Genomic DNA, 19,770 nt, shown 5'->3' with positions numbered 1-19,770 from the left:
TATTGATAATGGATGCAATGCTTGTTATGCTATCTGTTCTTCAACATTAACATGTTTATTCTTTTATTTTCACTACCACAAAATTTTCAAATTTCGAAACTTTTTTAGTTTTATTTTGTATTCAGCCCTGTTTATTTCTGTCAAAGTCCGTAAGGTGAAAGTAAGTCGTCTATCACTAAAAACAAGTTTTCAATACATAGTGACTATCATTTTTATACGTACTTTTTCGTCGCTTTTTACAACTTGGCCGGTTAGCTCAGTTGGTTAGAGCGTGGTGCTAATAACGCCAAGGTCGCGGGTTCGATCCCCGTACGGGCCAGTCACTAATTTTCTTTTTTTTCCCCACCTATCCATGTGGACCACAAAAACCACTTTTCAACTGTCTGTGAAGGTCCTCAGTCATCCAGGTCATTGTTGTCTAAGGAGGTTGGAAAGAAAAGCGTTTGGACCCCAAGAGGGAAAATCGACCCCCTAATCATCCTCCTTGGCTGATTGTGACCTACACCCGTTTTCACTCCTTGGCTTGTGTGATTAGGTAAGAGATCATTGGGGGTTCAATGATCCTCTTTGGAGGCACACTCCCGTAGGGCTTAAATGTGAGACTCTCCACCATTTGACCTTAGAACTGAAGAAGCTTCTCGGATGAGAGGTGAAACTTCTTCAAGCAACTTAAAGAAGTCCAGACGCTTTTCTTTCCAAGCACCTTAGCCTGCTCTTGCAACTGCTTTAATGGCATAGGGAATATTTTCTTGACATACACACTGAGGCTCATTGGTAATTATGACTCCAGTGCACTCACATAGCTGGCTCATGTCAAAAATCTCAGATCTTGTCAAACTGGTTTCTTGAACATGACAATGAGTCTACTGTACTCAAATGACACCCACAGTCACCAGATCTCAATCCAACAGAGCACTTTTGGCAGAATGGGTACATCATGGATGTACAGCCAACAAATCTGCAGCAACCGTGTGATGCTATCATGTCAACACGGACCAAAAATCTCTGGGGAATGTAATGAAGTGTAAACTACCATTTATAATGACCCTATACTTCTGGATGTCATAATTCTCTACTGTGAAAACAGAAGTAAAGAAATTACTTCTGTGATTGATGAAACTGATATGATTTCCCTTTATCCATTTTGAGACTTGTTTGCAGGGGAGGGAGAGGTATATTGCTTTTTAAAAATTATTTTTATGATTATTACAGTTATTATATTATTATTATTACTGTCTTCAAAAAAACAATCACAATGCAAACCAACAATTTATTAACAGCTTGTAACATAAGGGCAGTGTTTTTCATCATAGCTCCAAAAAGCTGTCAAACTTTTTGAGCTTCTTGCACATTTCCTCCTCGGTACAGCTCTCAATTCTGCTCTTGATGAGCTGTGAAAGTTGACTGTAGAAGGTCTTCGTCCACTGAGCTTCGAAGTGGTGGGTCGATATGTTGCACACTTTGTGAAGTACCATCAGCAACTTCTCATTGCTGCTGACCTCACACCTTTTAAAAACCCATTTCTGCCACTCTGCCCACGAAGCATCGTCTGTGAAATTCACAGTGATGCTGGCCTTGGTCTGCATGCACTCTGGCTCTCTGTCAGTCAGGTCATTCCATATCGCCCTATAGGAAGAGGGAAAGGGGATAAGCTCTAGGAAAATACAAATTAGTGAGGTATTGTTTTGAATTATTTGATTCAAAATTCAATACTCACACAACGTTTTTCAGAGGATCTGGGATCAAGTCGCTTAATGACAGCAGACCTCTGTAACTCACTCGGTTGCCTTCCATCCTGTTCCATCACAGGGGGAACAATAAAGGTTTTTCATATTTACATAAAAAAGCCTTTAAATATAAGCGTAGTTTATTACAACATAGGTGTAATCTATGACCTTTTAAAAACTCTTAAATCAAACCGTCACAGTCATCCTCGACACTGGAAAACTCCCATTTCCTCAAACATCAGCATCATGTGCCAGGATAATAAAACAACTCAAAAAGTTTCTTACCACAACTCCTGAAGCTTTTTTTTAACCCCTATTGCACAAGCAAGGACCAGAAGCTCGTCATCACTAATGTTTGTCCACCCAAGTCTAAGAGGAACAGAAAGGGTGACATCATCTGGATGATTTTTTGTCATACATTGTTCCAAAAATGTGGTAAAACTAACTAACACCTTACCCGAGGTACACAATATTCTCCGATTCCTTCAACACATCAGCAATGACCTGTACTGCTTCCATATCCAGGTTGTTTTCTCCAAGCCTTAAACATGAGATGGAGCAGTAAATACATATTGTGCAAGCACTTTCCATATGTGGCGCTCCATAAGCAATTGATAAGGTTGCAACCACATGGAAGGGTCTATCAAAGCTTGGAAACAGAATTTTACCTGAAACTCACCAAAGACTCTCACATCTACCCAAAAGATGTTGAATATCTCTTAGTGTATCACAGCTTATTCCAGTCCCAGTAAGATCCAGCTCTGATATTTTACCCTCGGTGAGGTTTAGGAAATACTTGATAGCATTGTAGTCCATTTGAGATAGCGTTTCATCGCTAACATTAACTCTTAGCATCTTTGGTTGCACATCAAGTGCTAACGAGGGGTCCTGTTGCTCAAACAAGCAATGCAAATGGTTTAGGATGTGGGCTCCACTTTCACAGAGAGCTCTCAGTTCTCTGATGATTTTCTCACGATATGCGTTCGCTTTTTCTTTGTGGCAGCAAATCCCCACCTGCCTAGATAGAAGACTGGCATTGCGCTCAGAGAGGATTCCAGAGAGGAAGCGGCTGAAAAGGTCCAAGTGTCCACTGTTGGATACATCTCTGGGACATGATGTGCGCTCAAGTGCGTCAGGCAAAGGGTGATCCGTCACCGCACAGTAAACTGCAGCAAAGAACTCTTGAATAGTAAGATGAGCAAATGAATAGACCTCTTCAGTGAACCCAGGTTCTTCTGCAATTGTCTTGTCGAGGAAAGCACTAACGAGGCTGGACCCTTCTAACGCTGCCACCTCTCGGTCGCTGCTATAAAATAATGTTTGATGCTCCAGTAGGTTTTTGAAGGCAAGTCGACCCAGCTTTAAAACAGTATCAGACAGCTGCTGGATGGCCCCCGCTCTTTGGTCTTGAAGACATGTTTCAGCTCTCGCTTGGGTGTGAGATCGAAGCAAAGCCACCAAGTACTGCACGTAAATATCCGTCATGGTCTTTGGGCTTCCCCCACAAAGATCTTTGCTCTCTTTGAGGATGCAGCAGACAATGTAGCAAAATGCAGGTATGTAGCACAGTGTCAGCATTAGTTCGTTTGCAGATACCACTGAGAACATGCGGTCAGCAAGGGTCCTGTCCTGGAAGTAACGAAAAAAGAAGTCTTGAACTTCGGCCAAGGAGAACCCTGCAATGAGCACAAAGCGGTCAATGCAGCCCACAGGGATGTAGCTGATAGCTGCAGGCCGACTTGTGAGCAACACAGAAGCATTTGGTAGTAGTTCACCCTGCATCAAGCTTCCAATAACCTCCATAACCTCTGCATCTTCATCTGGTTCAGTTACAAAAGAGTCTACGTCGCAGCTCCTGTAGTGTCTGAACTCATCAAAGCCATCCAGGATGATCAGCAGTTTGTTGTCATTTGCCAAGATGTTATCCAGTTCTTTAGCAAGGTGCCTGTTTTTGCGCAAGATCAACTCTCGTAAACTTGTGGGCTCGTCAATCAGATTCAAGTCTCTGAAGGTCATGTGTATGATGAAGTCAAAGGCAAGGTGGTCCTTGTTTCCCCCAAAATCAAACAACATCTTTTGCACCAGGATAGTTTTTCCGATTCCAGCCACCCCCGATACCAGAACCTTCCTGACTGGACGAACTGCCTTTGCACATGAGAACAGTTCAGCTGGTGTGATTTTCTCATGCACTGCTGACTTCTGTTGCAGACACAGTCGCTTCTGTCCAAAGGTCAGCACCTCATGCCTTTTATTTTCTAATCCCTGGTGTCCGTCAACTAAGAGAAGATTGACATAATGTTCGGAAAACTGAATTTTCTCTCCGTGCCGGGTGTTGTAGAAAAGCATGCTCTCACTCCTGCGCCTCAGGACTTCTTTGTGTTTTTGTTTCGCTTTGCTGTACTCTGTAGAAGAAAAGAAGCTCAGTATAATTTTCCACTTCCACTCATATGTACTTGTATAGCTGGAAAAAATATATACAGGTATATAGGATGAGGACAGGATACATTTCAGTACAGTGCTTGACTAGACTGTACTTGCGGTATAAATTACCATTCTGTTTCCCCCTTTCAGACACACCCCTGCCAACTAAAGTTAAGAGAAAACCTTATCTTGAACTGATCAACGGTAGTGTAGCTTGTGTAGTTAGTGTGCAGTGTTGTTGATAGTTTTGTGTTGTGTGTCAGAACAATGAGGCGACTGCTGTCTCCAGGTTAGAAACAGGAGTGATACACCTGCTGCTGTCAGACCTGCAGGTATCAGGCTGTGATGTTCTCCTTTATAATGGACAGAAATTATTTCTTTGGAGTGGCACAAATAATTTGTGAGGCATCTTCTTGAATGCAGAACAGCTGATTGTTCTGTAAATAGTTTGAAAGGGTTATTTAAAAACTCAAGGTAAAAGGTAAATGGATGCAAATGAATTTGTTGTTTGCAAAACTTGTGCATAGGATTTATATTTGTATTTAAAGTTATGAAATATGATTCATTAAACATGTTTGTTTTTGTTACAGTAAAAAAATATAACTTTTTCTACTCTGATTTTGTTTTTTGATGATTTTAGATCAATTGTGTTAATACAGTATGTCAAAATGAAAACATAACTGTAAATTCAGACACGTGAGGTTGTGCTGAAAAGAATGATACCAAACAAGGCAAATAAACAGTTTTTAAAGGTGAAATGTAGAGGAAACATCACAAGTAGTTAAAAATGGCCAATTATACCCTGGATCCCCAGGGGGTTAAACTTTTTTTTTTTTTTTAAAGTAACGCAATAGTTACTTTTCAAGTAATTAATTACTTTTAGAATCTTGTAACTCAGTTACTAACTCAGTTATTTTTTTGAAGTAGTAACTAGTAACTATAATTAATTACTTTTTCAAAGTAACTTGCCCAACACTGCTGATCAATGACATTCCTGTGGCTAAAATTGAAAATGCATACCTCTGGACTGAGGTGGATCCGCTTCTTTGCAGTACTGATAGTGACTTTTAACATTAAGAAAAATCCTGGCCGCTTCCTCGCCTTTGCACTCCAGGATATCCAGCACCTTTCTCACTCTCATCCGGGGACCCAGCTGACATAACACTTCCTCGCGATCATCTCGAGTGAACACTTCCCGGCACACTAGGAATTCTACCAGAGAGTCGACCTGTCCTTCTAGTTCATCCACAAGAGAAACTCGCAGCACCCTCACTGCTGTCAAACAGGAATGATGAAAACCCTTTTCCACCATAATTTAATGTAAAACAGTCCTGAGAATGAATCAAAAAATGACGTGGTTATATAGTCAGATCATGGCAAGAATTTCCTCCTTTTGACGCCAACAGGGATCTTGTGAACTGCTGTTCCTCTCCCCAAGTTGAGAAACAGAGAGAGACAAGTTTATATCAGATATAAAAAGGGAAGTGTCACGGTTGTTAAAGAGTGGACTCAGGCGCGGAGCTCAGAAATAATGACAGTGCATTTATTCACAGTGTAGCAAGGTGACAACAGTTCAAATGTGCAACAATGGTGATAGTGCGTGGTAGTGCCCGTCTCTCCTCCAAGTGCTTCCTTTGTGTCCGTAAATCCTCCGTCAATCCCTGGGTGAACACACACACGACAGCAAAATGAGTACGAAGATCAGACAGTACTTCAATAACATTAGCGACTCGAAAACACTACCAGGCTTAGTGCAATACTCCAGCGCTGTCTGTCGCTCAGCCACACCATTAAGTAGCCCTGCTGAAGATGTTTTTTTGTTTGTTTGTTTGTTTTTCTGCTGAAGATGGTAGTTGATTGGCAGCAGCTGGTGGATTGACTGCAGGTGCGGCAGCTCCGGGCGACAGCACTTCTGGGTCGGAGGTAGCCTGTTGCTAGGTTACCCCCTAACACATCACAGCGGAGCCGGAGGGGAAGACAGGGCGATAGGAGAGACACATACACACGCACACAAATATACACACTGGCAGGTCGACCGGTTAGGGCGCCTTCAGATCCTGACAGGAAGTGTCCCTTTTCATGATGACAGCACTACTATATGTTGAAATTCCTGCTCTTGTTATTTGTAATACAGACATCAATGTCGATTTGTTAATGTTGATCTCTGACTCCATAATATGGACTTTCCCATGAAAAAAAAAAATATATATAGAAGAAAGAAGAGCAATCACAACAACCAGATTATAAAAAGGAATGTATTTGGTTTTATTTAACGATAGGGAGCAACACATCAAGTCACCAGCAGGGGGTCCCCATCGCATGCACATCAACTACCATCAGCCGCAAGGAGAGACCCACCCCTGTAATATTTACAGAAACTTTGCTCAGGGACACACATGGAAATAAATAGTTTAAATGACAAATATCTACATAACTTAAGAAAATGACATGTGATACAATATTTTCCTCTTGTGATATCACATAACCACACCTCAGCGTAGGGCCAAGTAGTCTTCAGCTAAAGCTGGGTTGCACCTGATGACAGTGAAGCTCTGTGGAACCCAGGACGCAGAGACCAAGTCCATTACTAATGTGTCCACACGACACATTAGTAATGATCACTGCAAAGCTTCCCATCATACATTCACAGACATGTAAATATGACACTGTGACACATGGCGGACTGGATGAACTTTATCAGATCTGCGTGTGAGCGTGTGTAACTTCACAGAGTGGTTAAAGGGACACGTTTGGCAAATATCTTTTCAAGAAATATCACAAAACAAAAATACTGAAACAATGCAACTTTACAAACTACGTAAAAAGAAAGAAAGAAATTAACTCTGCAAGCCATGTTTTTAACAAAGACTTGGATGAGTTCTGAGTGCAAAATCCTTTTTTTTCCCAAAACATTATTTGCTTCAGTCGTACACCTCCTATAGTGCAACCCATGCAAAAAAAATAAAATAAAATTGAGTCTTACCCTCTAAAAACTGCAATCGGACTCCCTTGCTGCTTTGAAAGACCAGTTATTATGGTCAACATGTGCTAAATCTATTCATGCCCAAAATGTTGGCTTTAATTTGATTAAATGTAAACTTTCCGTGTAATTTTGTAACATAAGTACATGTAAAATGATAAACTTAATGTAATCTGGTCAAATTCAAGTTACTTGATATATGGTATACATTCAGTTTACACCGACCACATTTCCCTTACTGATTAATTATTTGAATAAATAAACCTTTGATTTTATGCATTTTTGTTGCATTTTGCTTAAAATTAATATTTTATGTTTATGAAAACTTTTTTCCAAGTGTGGCTGGTACTAAATGTGTCCCAGTTATTTAATACTAGGCTTTATTTTGTCATCGTTCTCACTTAAGCAGCATCAAGCTGGTTTTCAGTTTTCCACCCCTTTTTAACCCATTGCTACGTTCATAAAAGCTCACTTAGCATCAAAATCCTAGCAGTAAAGACAAACACAGAGCTATCCAGTGGTTATCACAAGCTTGGCGTTTACCCAGAATTCCTTGGTATGAAGTCAGTCATCTATTTAGGCCGATTATTAACATCGCATTACTTCGTAAATTTGAATGCAATCATATAAACTTAATTTGGCGTGGAGTGATTGTGTTTCAGAGGAACATGATAGTGATCTTCCGTTTGCTCAGGAACCTGAAACTGAAGATTACGTTGCTCAGATTTTGTTAATGTGGACATGACCGTAATCACGGCTTTTAAGGCTTTAGTTCCCCTTTATGAAACCGCAGAGTTCCTACTGCTCACACTGGAAATATATCTACTGTTTGGGACACAAAAGCTGTTTGTACGAACTTCAGATTTAAATTAAAAATAAAGAAGTAAAACCAAAGCCTTCATTAACAGACGTGGTTTCCTCTCGTAGCAATAATTTTGAATTCAAACCCACGTATGGTATCTTAAAAGTCGATTTTAGTCACTTTTGGGTATGACAAACAAACATTCCTCCGCACTCGGGAATCCAGGAGCGATCGTTGAAGACATTGGAGGGTGTTGGGATAGGCATAGAGGTTCCTTGACTTCCGTGACACCTTCCCTGACCTTTCCAGATTTTTCACCAACGTTCTCACTTCTCCGTTTCAGGTGTTTCGGCAGGAGAAACAGCAGCGGCTCTTAAACTGGGGCAGCAGGCAAAGCTCCAGCTGCCGCACCTTCTCACAGTACCTCGTGCTGTCCCGGCACTCTCCTGCTGGAATATACAGAGGATACGTTTTACTATGCACAGTCGCGGCTGTGGGCTGTAGTGCTTAGCTATGGATATATTGTTGGAAATTTCAGGTCCAGTGCTCTAATTCGTAAACATTTGGCAATCTTTCTCTCACTGTGGTCTGTGGCTTTTTCTAATTAACCGGCACATTGTTTCTGGAAATACCTGACACAGCAGAGGCTTTTGTTGGTTTTTTAAGGCAATTTTTCAGCACTTTAAGCACCGCGGGCAAAGTTTCCTTCACCAGTTTTGTAATGGGGTGCCAACAGACAAGTTAGAGACAGATACTGCCAAGTCTCATCATATGAAACCACAGCTATGTTTATTATGCGCTGGGCTCAAGTGCAAACACAACTAGATTGTCTTTTCATCTTTTGTTTTGTTTTTTAGTTGAAATGAAGGTAGAGTGTGAGCAACTGCATTTAACTAAAACCACTGCAACAATTTTGTGTTGCTAGAAAACAAAGTTTGACCCATCAGGCGTTATTGGTGTGATTCTTTAATAAGGCAAAGATGTCAATGTGATCAAAAACATGCAATAAGAGGATTCAGTGACTGCCTATGAAGGCACTGTATGGTGTTCTGCTTTTGCAAGCAGGCTCACGGAGCATTTCAGTTGCACTTCTCATTGTAAAATCTATTCTGAACTTCCTAAATTTCTGCCTTCTAGAATTTCTTCCCCTCAAAAGAAGAAAATCATAAAGTTGCAATTAAAAAAAATAACCCAAACATTTTTAAGCAATAGAAACTAAAATAAAATTCGCAAAAACCCACAATATGTTGTACATTTATTTATGACTCACACTTGACATTACTGTAACTTTTTCTCACCTCTGCCGCAGGATAAAATGTTACATCGCTGCCAGCTGGCAGGCCGAGGCCTCCACGTGCAGTGACGGTCTCGGAAGGCCTTGCTGGTCCGAAGGTGGACGCAGGTCACCTGGCGTGATTGGAAACCGTGCCGTCCGCACGTGGCGGTGCACTGTGTCCAAGGCCCCACGAGCCACTGAAGTGCACAAGCCTCAGCGGTGCAATTCCTCAAAGAGCTTGGCCTAAAATATGAACATACCTGAAATAGTATTCTGCTGAATAGCCTTTTTTTTCCTTTGTAATATGAACCATAACTGGATTTTTAAAATGTCTATCGATAGCACATATCACCAACAGTATTAAACATTCTTAATCTTATTCCCATCTTTACCTGTGGAGCCCAGTACACATCCTGTGGGGGACTCTGGTACCATTGGGGTCTTGGCAGTAGACATGGCGGTGCTGTGTGGCCAAACTGGGACCCACACACCTGCCATGACACTGGAAGAGGAGAATTCATCAGATTTCCTAGCTATCATTACAAAAATATTTTCTTGCTAGGGGAAGGTTTTGAGTCTAAACTGTGTTTTTATGATAAAACCTTGTGAAAACAAGCTTGTGCACAATAATATCTTGGCTCACCGGCCCCCAGGAGGTTGTGGCCCATCTTGCACAGGGAAGGAGGTTGCACGGCCTTGCATCAGAGGGTTTCCTTCCTGCTCCAAGGCAATTTGGACTCTCTACCTCTTCTGACCTGCCCTCGGGACCCTTCATGCAGCGCACAATTCTAGTCTGGGCTCCACCACCGCAAGTGGCTGAGCATGGGGACCAAGCATCAACTCGCCACCTAATAAAACAAGAGGAAAAGTCAAGTAGATATTAGATGTTTCAGGCCAAAAAATCTTTTCAGATACTCAACAAATGCAGTGAGTAAACGGAGGATTTCTGTTCTTACTGTAAATATTAAACTCAGTGTTTAACATCACTAATAGCACACACATGTAGAGCAGCAGCATACCTGAAGAGGCAGGCTTGTCCTTGGCACAGCTCGGCCGACCGACTGCCATTCCTCCTCTCAGAACAAGCCGGTCCATTTGCTCCCACACTGTTGCCTTGGACACAGATTCTTCCTTTGCCACCTGAAAATAACATAAAATATAAAGTAAAATGAGAATGGTGTGTTCACCAACCTCATCAGTTGATGCACCAGGATTTAAAGAAAAACATTACCACACAGCTTCATGACAAAACAGTCTTCCTATAATATTTGAAAGTCATTCCATGTATTTTGGATTGCATTTCCTTTTCTTCAAATACTCTGACCTTAAAATGCCCAAGAGTATAGTCATTACATTGCTTTCAGAGGTGGGACCAAGTCATTGTTTTGCAAGTCTCAAGTAAGTCTCAAGTCTTTATCCTCAAGTCTCAAGTCAAGTCTCAAGTAATGTCAGGCAAGTCAGAGTCGAGTCTCAAGTCACTGGTGTAAAAGTCCGAGTCAAGTCACAAGTCTGAAACTTTGAATTTCAAGTCCTTTCGAGTCTTTAAAAAAAAAAAACGAAAAAATAATGTTGCAGTTATGCTAAATGTAAATGTTAGACCATGTAATTTTAAAATCTGTGTTTTTCTCAACACATGACAAAATAGTGAACTTAGAAAATATACACAAATTGTGAAATTGCACCTCTTTAAAATGCAGCTCAATTAAACCTAGCTCCAAGAATAATTTTCACCGACAGTTCTGAGATAAGCTGCATGTTATTCTTGGATGCGGTTGTAGGACCGGCTTTAAAATCGCATGACAAAAATATCATACACATTAAAAAAAACTGCATCACCAACGTAGCCTGGAAAACATTTGCTAGTTAGATGAAGTCAGCTATCTCATTGTAGCATATTTATATGCATATTTATAATTATACGGTTCTTGGAGTGAGCGCATACACTCGTGAAGTTTAGTAACTTCAGGTCACTGCAACAAGCCCAGGTACAGTTTACCGACGGATGGGTACAGGACCTTGAAATGCACCGTGTAGAACGAAAGACCATCGTACGTATCATAAGTTTACCAGTCTCACAAATCGTCTTCATAAATACACATTCGTTAACAGTTTATTAATATAACCTTTGAGCTCAAGGGTAATTAATTAGTAGTGGAAATAATTTCTGGTACGCGTTACAGAAATGTAGCAGTGACAACAATATTGTATGCTGTAATCGTACTGGGCAATTAGTGATACAAAACAACTGTTTTATCCTGTGAATAAAAGTATATGTTTTTGTCAGTGTACCATAATAACAGAAGCGAAACGCAATATTGTGTCAGGACAATTCACTATTTATGCACAATAAATAAAGGAGCATAGCGCGACAATTTCTGTTCAGCGCCAGACTTGCTTGTAACCTATATCACCAATTATGTTATGAAAATGACGTATTAACTACTAAAAAACTCTGACCTTCGTGTAAATGCTTGGAGCAGACTAACCTGTGAGCTGGAGTGTTCTGGGACGTTATATTTGATCTTTGAATGGCTGCAATCCAGGCCATCTGTCGCCTCTTTGTTACTTCGGAAACATGGCTCGAACAATTTCTCTTCAACGACGTAATCCGATAACAACCGATCTCTTTACCCGTCGGCTTCCCGTGGCTGTCATGCGACCGGCTATTGCAGTTAATAATACAACAGCTTCTTGACATTTTTGTGTTTCTTTTTATCGCTGTGTGACTGATTTCAATTGAAAGCCTGCGTGCGCTAGTACCGCTTGCCACGAGTTCCCAGAATCCTTTGCGGTTCTACCCGTGAATGACGTCACATTTTCAATCTCTATATAATATGCATGTTAAATTTTATATTTGGGGTAAAATATCAAGTCTTTTCAAGTAAACCGGTTCAAGTCCAATTCAAGTCCCAAGTCATTGGTGTAAAAGTCCAAGTCAAGTCACAAGTCTTAGAACATTTTTTCAAGTCAAGTCTAAAGTCATAAAATTAATGACTCGAGTCTGACTCGAGTCCAAGTCATGTGACTCGAGTCCACACCTCTGATTGCTTTTAACCGACTCTGAATTCAAATATAACAAAATACAGTCAGGGCATTTTTCAGCCCTTTAAAGACTCCTTATCCTTTCTATTTAGATTAGCTGAATATGGTATGTTAAGTTAATCTTCTTTGAAACATTGCCTGGAACCTCTAATTGTTGCCGTATGGAGAGGAAGCGTACTATAGGATCAGGAAACGCACAGTGGCGGCGCTTTGATGAGAATGTGGCTGATCATGCCGAAGAGATGAAGGACAGCGTAGCTCAGAGGTGACCGGAGCTCTGTGTGATGCCCCGGACATTCCTCTGTCAATGACTCAGCCACATGAGCCACTGGGATAAGTAAGAGCTTACTGAATATCTGTGTCTGCGGTTACTCTTGAGTTTGTGTGTTTCTACGCTGGATGGACGCATGCTTTCCCAGAACCTCGAAGCCTAAACCACAAAGAACAACACAAATTACTATAAACTGGACTATTCAAAGAAGCATTAGGACAAACTCAACTCGACATTGGGTCCATAAAAACTTGATCAATTTTAAGTATTTCTAACATACTTTTCTCAAAAGTCTTAGTGATGTTTTTAGTATCTATATACTGCAAAATATCTCTGAAACCTCATTGCAGTTAGCAGCTAAAAGTCTGGCTCCACCTACATTACACAAAGATTTACATGTGGCATTTTTTATCTAGCTTTTAGCAAGAAAACACAAAGGGTAATTCTGCAAAATGTTTAACCTCAACCAACTTTCTTTACTAACAACTTCCTATTTCTAATTCTTGGAGTGTAATAGAGTAACAGCATGATTCACATTTCAAAACAGGCTTTGCTTATCTTGTCCATCGCTGCAGCCCCTCAGTTTGTTCTCTGTTTGTTTTCCTGCTCAGACCTTTTAGCACCAATCTGGCAACCATGGGTCGCTGTGAAATCAACTACTGAAGGCTGATTCACACAGAACCCAGAGAGTGGTCCACATAGTGTTTGCTGGAGGTTGCTGGCAGTCACGCAGGGGCGTAATTTCCAGGGGAGGTAGGGGGGTTATGACCCCCCCCAATAATCAGACGCAACCAATATAACCCCCCCTAATAAAATTATGAATTATCTTGCATAAATAGGCTGTTGATTTTCTTTACTCATTTCAAGTATTACCAGCAAAATAGTTGCATGTTTAATCATCTGGGAATTTACCCAGATTTATTTAGACAGAGATTTTGACACCCCCCCCCCCCCCCCCAATGTTCAGCACAAAGTTACGCCGATGCAGTCACTAGCAGGAAATTGGTCGCAAAATGGTATACGGAGCTGCGATTGCTTAGGTTGCAAAGAGGTTGCCACAGTCGCCCATATTTTGCATGGAAGATGCGGACCTGTTGGCAAGCACTAGCAAGCTACTCTCCAAGCAGTAGTCAATGTGTGAAAAGAACAATATAGACTGGAAATGGAGACCGTTCACCTTGAAAGCAAAAGTCCCATCTTCTTAAATGTGTTGGTTTTAATGGGAAGGTCCAATTCACTTTGAATGTTCTCCAGTTCTTGTGTGCATCACACTTTTCACAGTTTCACTACTGCTTGGAGAGCAGTTTGCTGGTGCTCAGCATGTTTAATGCAAACTATGGGCAATCGTGACAATCTGCGATCAAAGAAATCCCAAAGATGTTTTTGGTCCAGTGCCTGCTTTGAATTTCACTCAACATCACCTAGCAACCGGTCAGAGAATTCATATTATTTTTTATCAGGCAACTGATGGTTGTCAGCAGAGATGGGCAGTAACGCGTTACTGTAATCTGATTACTTTTTAAAGTAACGAGTAAAGTAAGGGATTACTATTGCAAAAACGGTAATTAGATTACCGTTACTTTCCCGTAGGAACGCTGCGTTACTGCGTTACTAAAACCGTGATTTTTTTGCGAGAATGTCTCACGACAGTGACGTAAGCAAGTGCGTTCGTGACAACAGCTGTGTGCAGATCAACGATGGATCACATATCGATTGTGGGAGAGAGTATGAGCGTGCAGCGTGTAAAGCGTGGAAGCACTGACCTTACTTTGAGTTTGATTCCATAAAAAGTGACAAAAACATTAGCGTCCATCGTGCGTGGGAAGAAAACTTTTTTACAGCGAAAAAAACCCCTAAACTTCCAAGCAAGCACCGAGTGCGCAACGACGTAATGGGAAACTCACAGAGAAACTCGCGGATTCTTCAACTGACCGCGGCACACCTGCACCAGGGTAAACCTCCGCCTACCCTACTCCTGCTTTACAGGTGAAAATAGAGCAAAAGGACCACTGAGTCTTTGATGTTATTTATTTTCTGCTGTGTTTTACTTGCATCTATTTGAAAGAGTGAGTGTAAACACAAAAAAAATATTTTATTTTATGTGCTGGAATGTGCAGAAAATAGGTTTAAATGTTAAACTAATTTCTTAAAGTCGGAGAATGTTGCATATAATTAAATTTTTGCTTGATGCATAAAGTTAAAAGATTAAAACTGATAAAACAAGTTAAAAAAAGAGACTTTTCCATTTGATTACATTTTGTATGATGGATTATGCAGAAAAAGTAGAATTGGGCTGAAAGATCTATCGCTTTATCACCTCTTCAGGTTGTAAATCGTGTTTTTAAAAAGTAACTAAGTAACTAAGTAACTAAGTAATTAATTACTTTTGAAAATAAGTCATCAGTAAAGTAACGGGATTACTTTTTGGGGGAAGTAATCGGTAATTAGTTACTGATTACTTTTTTCAAGTAACTTGACCAACACTGGTTGTCAGATATCTGATGACTAGTCTCTAAGCCTGTGTGACTGAGAACCTTAGCTGCCTTCTACTCGCTTCAAGGCCACTTTCAAAACATCTCAAAGCAGAAGCTTGAACCACAAGAAGGTGGAGCTTCTGTACAAACCATTGAAACTTACGGATCTATAAACCTTACCAGTAATTTGCACAGAAGATGAAAGAGATGTCCTTCCAAAACGGTTTCTGGCAGTGCAGGTGTACAAACCCTCATCCCCTTTGCTTGGGTACTGGATCCTCAGTGATCCTGTAGGCAACAGGCCTACTCTGCCAACACAAAGACAAGCAATCTATGAAGCCTTATCCAGGTCTTTGATATAATCATAAAAAAGCCACAGGCAGCCATGTCATTTTCACAAAAAGTCCTTACTTCAAGGTTAGTTCTTACCTGCTACTGTAGCGCAACTCTTTCCCATTCTTCGACCATGTCACAGATGGGTCAGGATTTCCTACTGCTTCACACTTCAACACTAAACTAACAACTGGTTTCTGCAGGAAAACTGGCATTCCCACATAAACTATCATTTCAGATTGTGGCCCCTCTCCAATCTTTTTCGAACGTTGAATTATCAGCGGGTTTCTTGGTCTGGCTGTGTGGACTTTAGTGTTTGGTTTATAATGGAGTGGCTCTTGCGTGGAAGATTCAGCACTTTCTGGAGGGTGAAGAGTCGACTCATTAGTTTCACCCTGTGCCACAGTGAGCTCACTAAGCAGTTGTGCGATAAGTTGTTCCTCCCGTAGTCCTCCAAGGTCTTCGGCAACGTTTTTCATGATCTCCTCTAGCCTGCGTGTGTCGGCAACGAGGACCTCTGGGATGTAAATTTCTGACCCTTCATCCTCCAGGGTAGAACTGTTCTTTTCACTCGCAGGTGATTTGTCAGCGATGTATTTTTCATCTCGAATGGATTCTTTATGATTAAGCAAACGCTCAATAATTGCATCATATCGGTTGAGGGAGCTGTGAAGCTCCTGAAATCTTTCTTGAGCTGAGATTGCATCCGGTCGCCCAACCTTTTGTCGTCTGAGCATTGACTCTGCTACAGACAGCTTTTGCTTGCTGCCAATGATCTGTAAGACTAAATGTTCTTGTGCCTCACCTGCGACACATGTATATATCCCAGCATCAGATGCACGAACCTGATGGATCTTCACATATCCTAGTGACGTTATGGAGAGGTGTGGTAGGTTGATCAGGGGCTTCCCTTCCTTCAACCAGTGGATTTGGCCCTTACGGAAGTGGCGGGTTGGGCAGCGAAGGACCACAGTTGTCCAAGGCAGGATGTACGCATAACCACCAATGCCCAGGTGAACCTTTTTGCCTTTACGCCACTGGATATAAACTTTTCTCTGAGCCAGTATGGTGGCATCAGGCTTGACAGAGTCTGTAATTAAGAGGACAGGTTAATGCTTGCTTGTTGGCTCAAATATCTGTACTTTTGGACATACAAAACTTTGCATTTAAGGAACCAAAAGAAAAGGGAGTTAGCTCCCTTTTCTTTTGGTTCTATGCAGTATAACTTACATAAACACAGCCAAATAAAGAGTATCTTACTTTCACAGGGCTTGAAGAAGCATGGTCGGATTCTGTTGAGACGAGCCAGCAGGGAACAGTTCTTAGGGTCTGCTGTCAAATACCTTCCATTCACCTCTTTCTTCCTGCAAACAGCTTGGAGGGTCTGAATACCATTTCCACATGTCACTGAACACTGGAAAAACAAGAGAAATGTATTAAAATAAACAAAACCTGCAAAGTACCAGTTTTAACATGTCCATTTGAACAACAGCAATATGGCAGGATGGTCTCTGGCTGAAAGGTAGGCTACCTGGGACCAGCTAGTTGTGACCCACTCAGGTGGGCATTCCTGCTCACCACAGGGCTGCTGGCTTGTAGGACTCTTAGTAGGGCAAAACGTGTTAGGTAGCTCCAGAATGCTGCCATCAGCCAACCGTTGCTTGCATAGTACCTGCCTCCTCTGAACCCCACCACCGCAACTTTGGGAGCACTGGGTGCAAAAACACGCAGAGATTAAATCAGTCACATGCGCTTGATTCCCAATCGTCAAACACTTGCAGTGGTAAACTTTATAGATGATGTCCTTTACCTGTCCCCAGTCATGCGTGTCCCACATAGGAGGGCAGTCAAAGCGGTTGCAGGCTTGGAGAGGACTGGGCTTGGGGTTCTGACAGTCTTCGTCCCTCAAAACTAAAGTGTGATTGCTGTCACGAGAGGGCCGGTGTGTGCACCCCACAGTGCGAATCATCAGACCTACCCCACATGTAGCTGAGCAGGAGCTCCACTCTCCAGTTTCCCACCTGTTAGAACAATGTTTATTGTGCTCATTATGGCAAATCTACAGTACACTGCACACATGAAATTTCCCACTCGTGGGACTAATAAAGGTATCTTATCTTATCTTATCTATACTTCATAGCACTGTAAATAGTACTGTACATATATCTCTTGATCCAGTGAGAGAACACCTTAGCAGTCTTATGAATATGTAAAATCATGAAGGTGAATACAAGTGAAAAAGACATGAAACATAAAATCCCACACCGAGCTTCACGATATTCAAGAAATCCCTATTGCATTACTTTTTCATTTGTATTTTTCCAATGAACTACTGGAATTAATATTCATGTTGCTGCCCAACAAAATTTTAAACTGGGTTTAATCCAGCATCAAAGTTACTTTGGCAGGTTTATTCCAAATTGTGGCCAGTGTCCAAGTGGTTGCCATGCCTTTAAAGTTTTGGTTTGAAATGAGATGGCAGCAATTTCATTTTCTGCTCGACAGATTGGGTGATATTTCAAAACTACTCATATTTATTTAAGGCTCTGAGAAGAATTGGGAATGAAGCTTGCTCATGGACCGCTGCTTTACTCAAAGCTAAATCCTATGGCTGTTTTCCTTTCAGGGGGAACACTATCCAAAGAGTGTAGCTTAATATGGGATGGTGAGGAGGCCTCAGGGAGGGAGAAAAGGGCCAAAGGAAACAAGCCCAATACTGCATTTGTTGTGCCTAAAAACAAGACTCAAAGCCTGGAAAAACAGGCAAGGGCAGGCTGCAAGCCTCTGGGTTTTCTGACAAGAGTGTGAGGGGTAGAACACTGACAATGTGCACGGTGTTAACCTGAAACGTGTGGCCAACCACAAAGTCCACTCACCATTTAGCCACAGTTTGCTTATGTTAAACAACATGCAGTTTTGCTGTTTGACCTTTTAGATGTTTAATCTGGACGTGCATCAATCTGGTAGGTTCACAAAAAAAAAATACTTATGATTTGCAATTTGAAATATGAAATAACACTGTTTATAAACTGCTCGTATGTTGAATTGAACAAAAAAAAAAAGAAGCTACATTTTGACTTAAACATTAACAGCACAGCTTAAACCTGTAATATCAAAAATAATTTGAGCTTGAAATGTAGCAAGCACTGAACGCTCCCCAGAGGATGATCACAGTTACTTCAATGATTCCCTTTTTTTTCTCTGGACCTACATTTTGACCTGGAGAGGGAAACGGGAAGACTGCCATTACATGTATTAACATAAGTCATGCTTGACTGCATAACATTACTTACCCACCCACAGGCTTTTCAAAAGCATCCCCTCAGGATAAACCCTACATTGTTAACCCCTCTGGTAATGTGGCGAATTTGTCAATATGACATGCAATCACTGAAGGCCATTCCTAGTTGTAAAAAGAGCTTGCCAAAAGAAATCACTTAGAAAAACAGCTGAAGCCTCCTAGATTTCCCTTTCCAAGGACAACTGAACCTCGCAGGTAAAGCTAATCACTATCAGATTCCACAAGGTTTAATTTGCTGCTTGCAGAGATACAACCATCCATCTCTGTCGTTCTGCTTTAGTATCTCTTGGACTCGAGCAGCCTTAACAGAGATTTAATTGCCCCAGTTGGTTTGAACCAAGAGGCATAACACAGCGGATTAGAAGCTTTTGAATTTTTCTCTACCAACGAACCGTCAAACTTAACCGATTCAGCTAAGAATTTATCTAGGCTCTGAAAAAGTGGTACATCAGCGTTCCACTTCTGTACTGAATATTGCACATTTTTGGATGGATGCACTCTTGGCAAGCTAAGAGAAAGCACGGCCATATTTTTTTCCTGACTTTAATTAATATTTTTCTCTTAAACGTAGCCAAACGTTTTTTTCCATCCCCCAAAAATGCATTTCCTCCCTATTTTTACTACATCCATTAATCAAATCCTTTTTAATTTTCATGCACAAACCGTTTGAAACATGTTTAAATAATAATGATGACGATAATGAGGTCTGAGTTAGGGGTTTTTATTGTACCTGGGTGGGCAGGGCTGAGTTTTGCAGTCCTGGAGGAGTCGTGGGGGTCGCCGAGAGCTCACACACAGGCTTTGGTCTGCTGCTTCTCTGGTCTGCTTGTTCAGGCAGATAACCACAGCCTCCTGCGCACCTGCGGTTAGAGAACACAGCAATGTCATGCTTGCTTTTTTGCAGACGCTGTAATTAAAAAGGAAGATTTTAGGGTCCAAAATACATTAAAACACTTTGGTTGCCTCAACTTGTGGATGCACTCTCAGAGTTTTCATGCAAAGTCATATTAAAAGTAATGTAACATAACTCCCTGAGTCTGCTTCTAATGTTGGGGACAATAACAGCGAAGCAGGAACTTCAAACACCATAGCAGTGTGATGGTCCACAGGAGCACAGCCCTCAGGGTGTGCATCGGACATCTG

General features: G+C 41.3%; 2 protein-coding genes and 1 non-coding gene across 7 annotated transcripts in view; 1 reads left to right on the top strand and 2 right to left on the bottom strand.

Annotated features, from left to right (window-relative positions):
* The first annotated feature begins 245 nt into the window (after positions 1 to 245).
* Positions 246 to 319, top strand: trnai-aau (transfer RNA isoleucine (anticodon AAU)). The gene has a single exon. It is a non-coding gene; the product is annotated as a tRNA-Ile (tRNA).
* A 965-nt stretch (positions 320 to 1,284) lies between these two features.
* Positions 1,285 to 6,364, bottom strand: LOC113018605 (NACHT, LRR and PYD domains-containing protein 3-like). The gene is made up of 7 exons (XM_026161757.1): positions 5,892 to 6,364; positions 5,169 to 5,809; positions 2,407 to 4,129; positions 2,185 to 2,268; positions 2,013 to 2,096; positions 1,718 to 1,795; positions 1,285 to 1,626 (listed from the first exon to the last, which is right to left on the bottom strand). The coding sequence occupies exons 2-7, from the start codon at positions 5,458 to 5,460 to the stop codon at positions 1,308 to 1,310; spliced, it is 2,580 nt and encodes an 859-aa protein (XP_026017542.1). The 5' UTR covers positions 5,461 to 5,809; positions 5,892 to 6,364; the 3' UTR covers positions 1,285 to 1,307.
* Positions 6,365 to 6,389: 25 nt separating this feature from the next.
* The window catches only part of LOC113018600 (ADAMTS-like protein 1), a 102,332-nt gene continuing 88,951 nt past the window's right edge, over positions 6,390 to 19,770 (bottom strand). For 4 of the 5 annotated variants that reach the window (XM_026161739.1, XM_026161743.1, XM_026161741.1 and 1 more), the window contains 11 exons: positions 19,358 to 19,487; positions 17,137 to 17,347; positions 16,858 to 17,037; positions 16,587 to 16,740; positions 15,423 to 16,416; positions 15,174 to 15,301; positions 10,226 to 10,346; positions 9,850 to 10,054; positions 9,599 to 9,708; positions 9,229 to 9,449; positions 6,390 to 8,379 (listed from right to left, as the gene is read on the bottom strand). In XM_026161739.1, coding sequence (XP_026017524.1) covers positions 8,270 to 8,379; positions 9,229 to 9,449; positions 9,599 to 9,708; positions 9,850 to 10,054; positions 10,226 to 10,346; positions 15,174 to 15,301; positions 15,423 to 16,416; positions 16,587 to 16,740; positions 16,858 to 17,037; positions 17,137 to 17,347; positions 19,358 to 19,487 — 2,564 coding nt within the window. In that variant the 3' untranslated portion in view covers positions 6,390 to 8,269. The remainder of the gene's footprint in view (positions 8,380 to 9,228; positions 9,450 to 9,598; positions 9,709 to 9,849; positions 10,055 to 10,225; positions 10,347 to 15,173; positions 15,302 to 15,422; positions 16,417 to 16,586; positions 16,741 to 16,857; positions 17,038 to 17,136; positions 17,348 to 19,357; positions 19,488 to 19,770) is intronic. The other variant, XM_026161740.1, reaches the window with a different exon arrangement.

This window comes from Astatotilapia calliptera, chromosome 3, assembly GCF_900246225.1.
Source record: "Astatotilapia calliptera chromosome 3, fAstCal1.2, whole genome shotgun sequence".
Lineage (NCBI taxonomy): Eukaryota > Metazoa > Chordata > Actinopteri > Cichliformes > Cichlidae > Astatotilapia > Astatotilapia calliptera.
The sequence above is the reverse complement of the archived record's forward strand: the minus strand, read 5'-3'. Positions and strand labels throughout refer to the sequence as shown.

Bases quoted from the DNA above. Each gene is read 5' to 3' on its own strand.
- LOC113018605 (XM_026161757.1), bottom strand. From the start codon at position 5,460: ATGGTGGAAAAGGGTTTTCATCATTCCTGTTTGACAGCAGTGAGGGTG. The intron at 2,097-2,184 runs GTAAGGTGTTAG...TGTTCCTCTTAG, and splicing joins GAGAATATTGTGTACCTCGG to ACTTGGGTGGACAAACATTA. The intron at 1,627-1,717 runs GTGAGTATTGAA...CTCTTCCTATAG, and splicing joins GATCCTCTGAAAAACGTTGT to GGCGATATGGAATGACCTGA.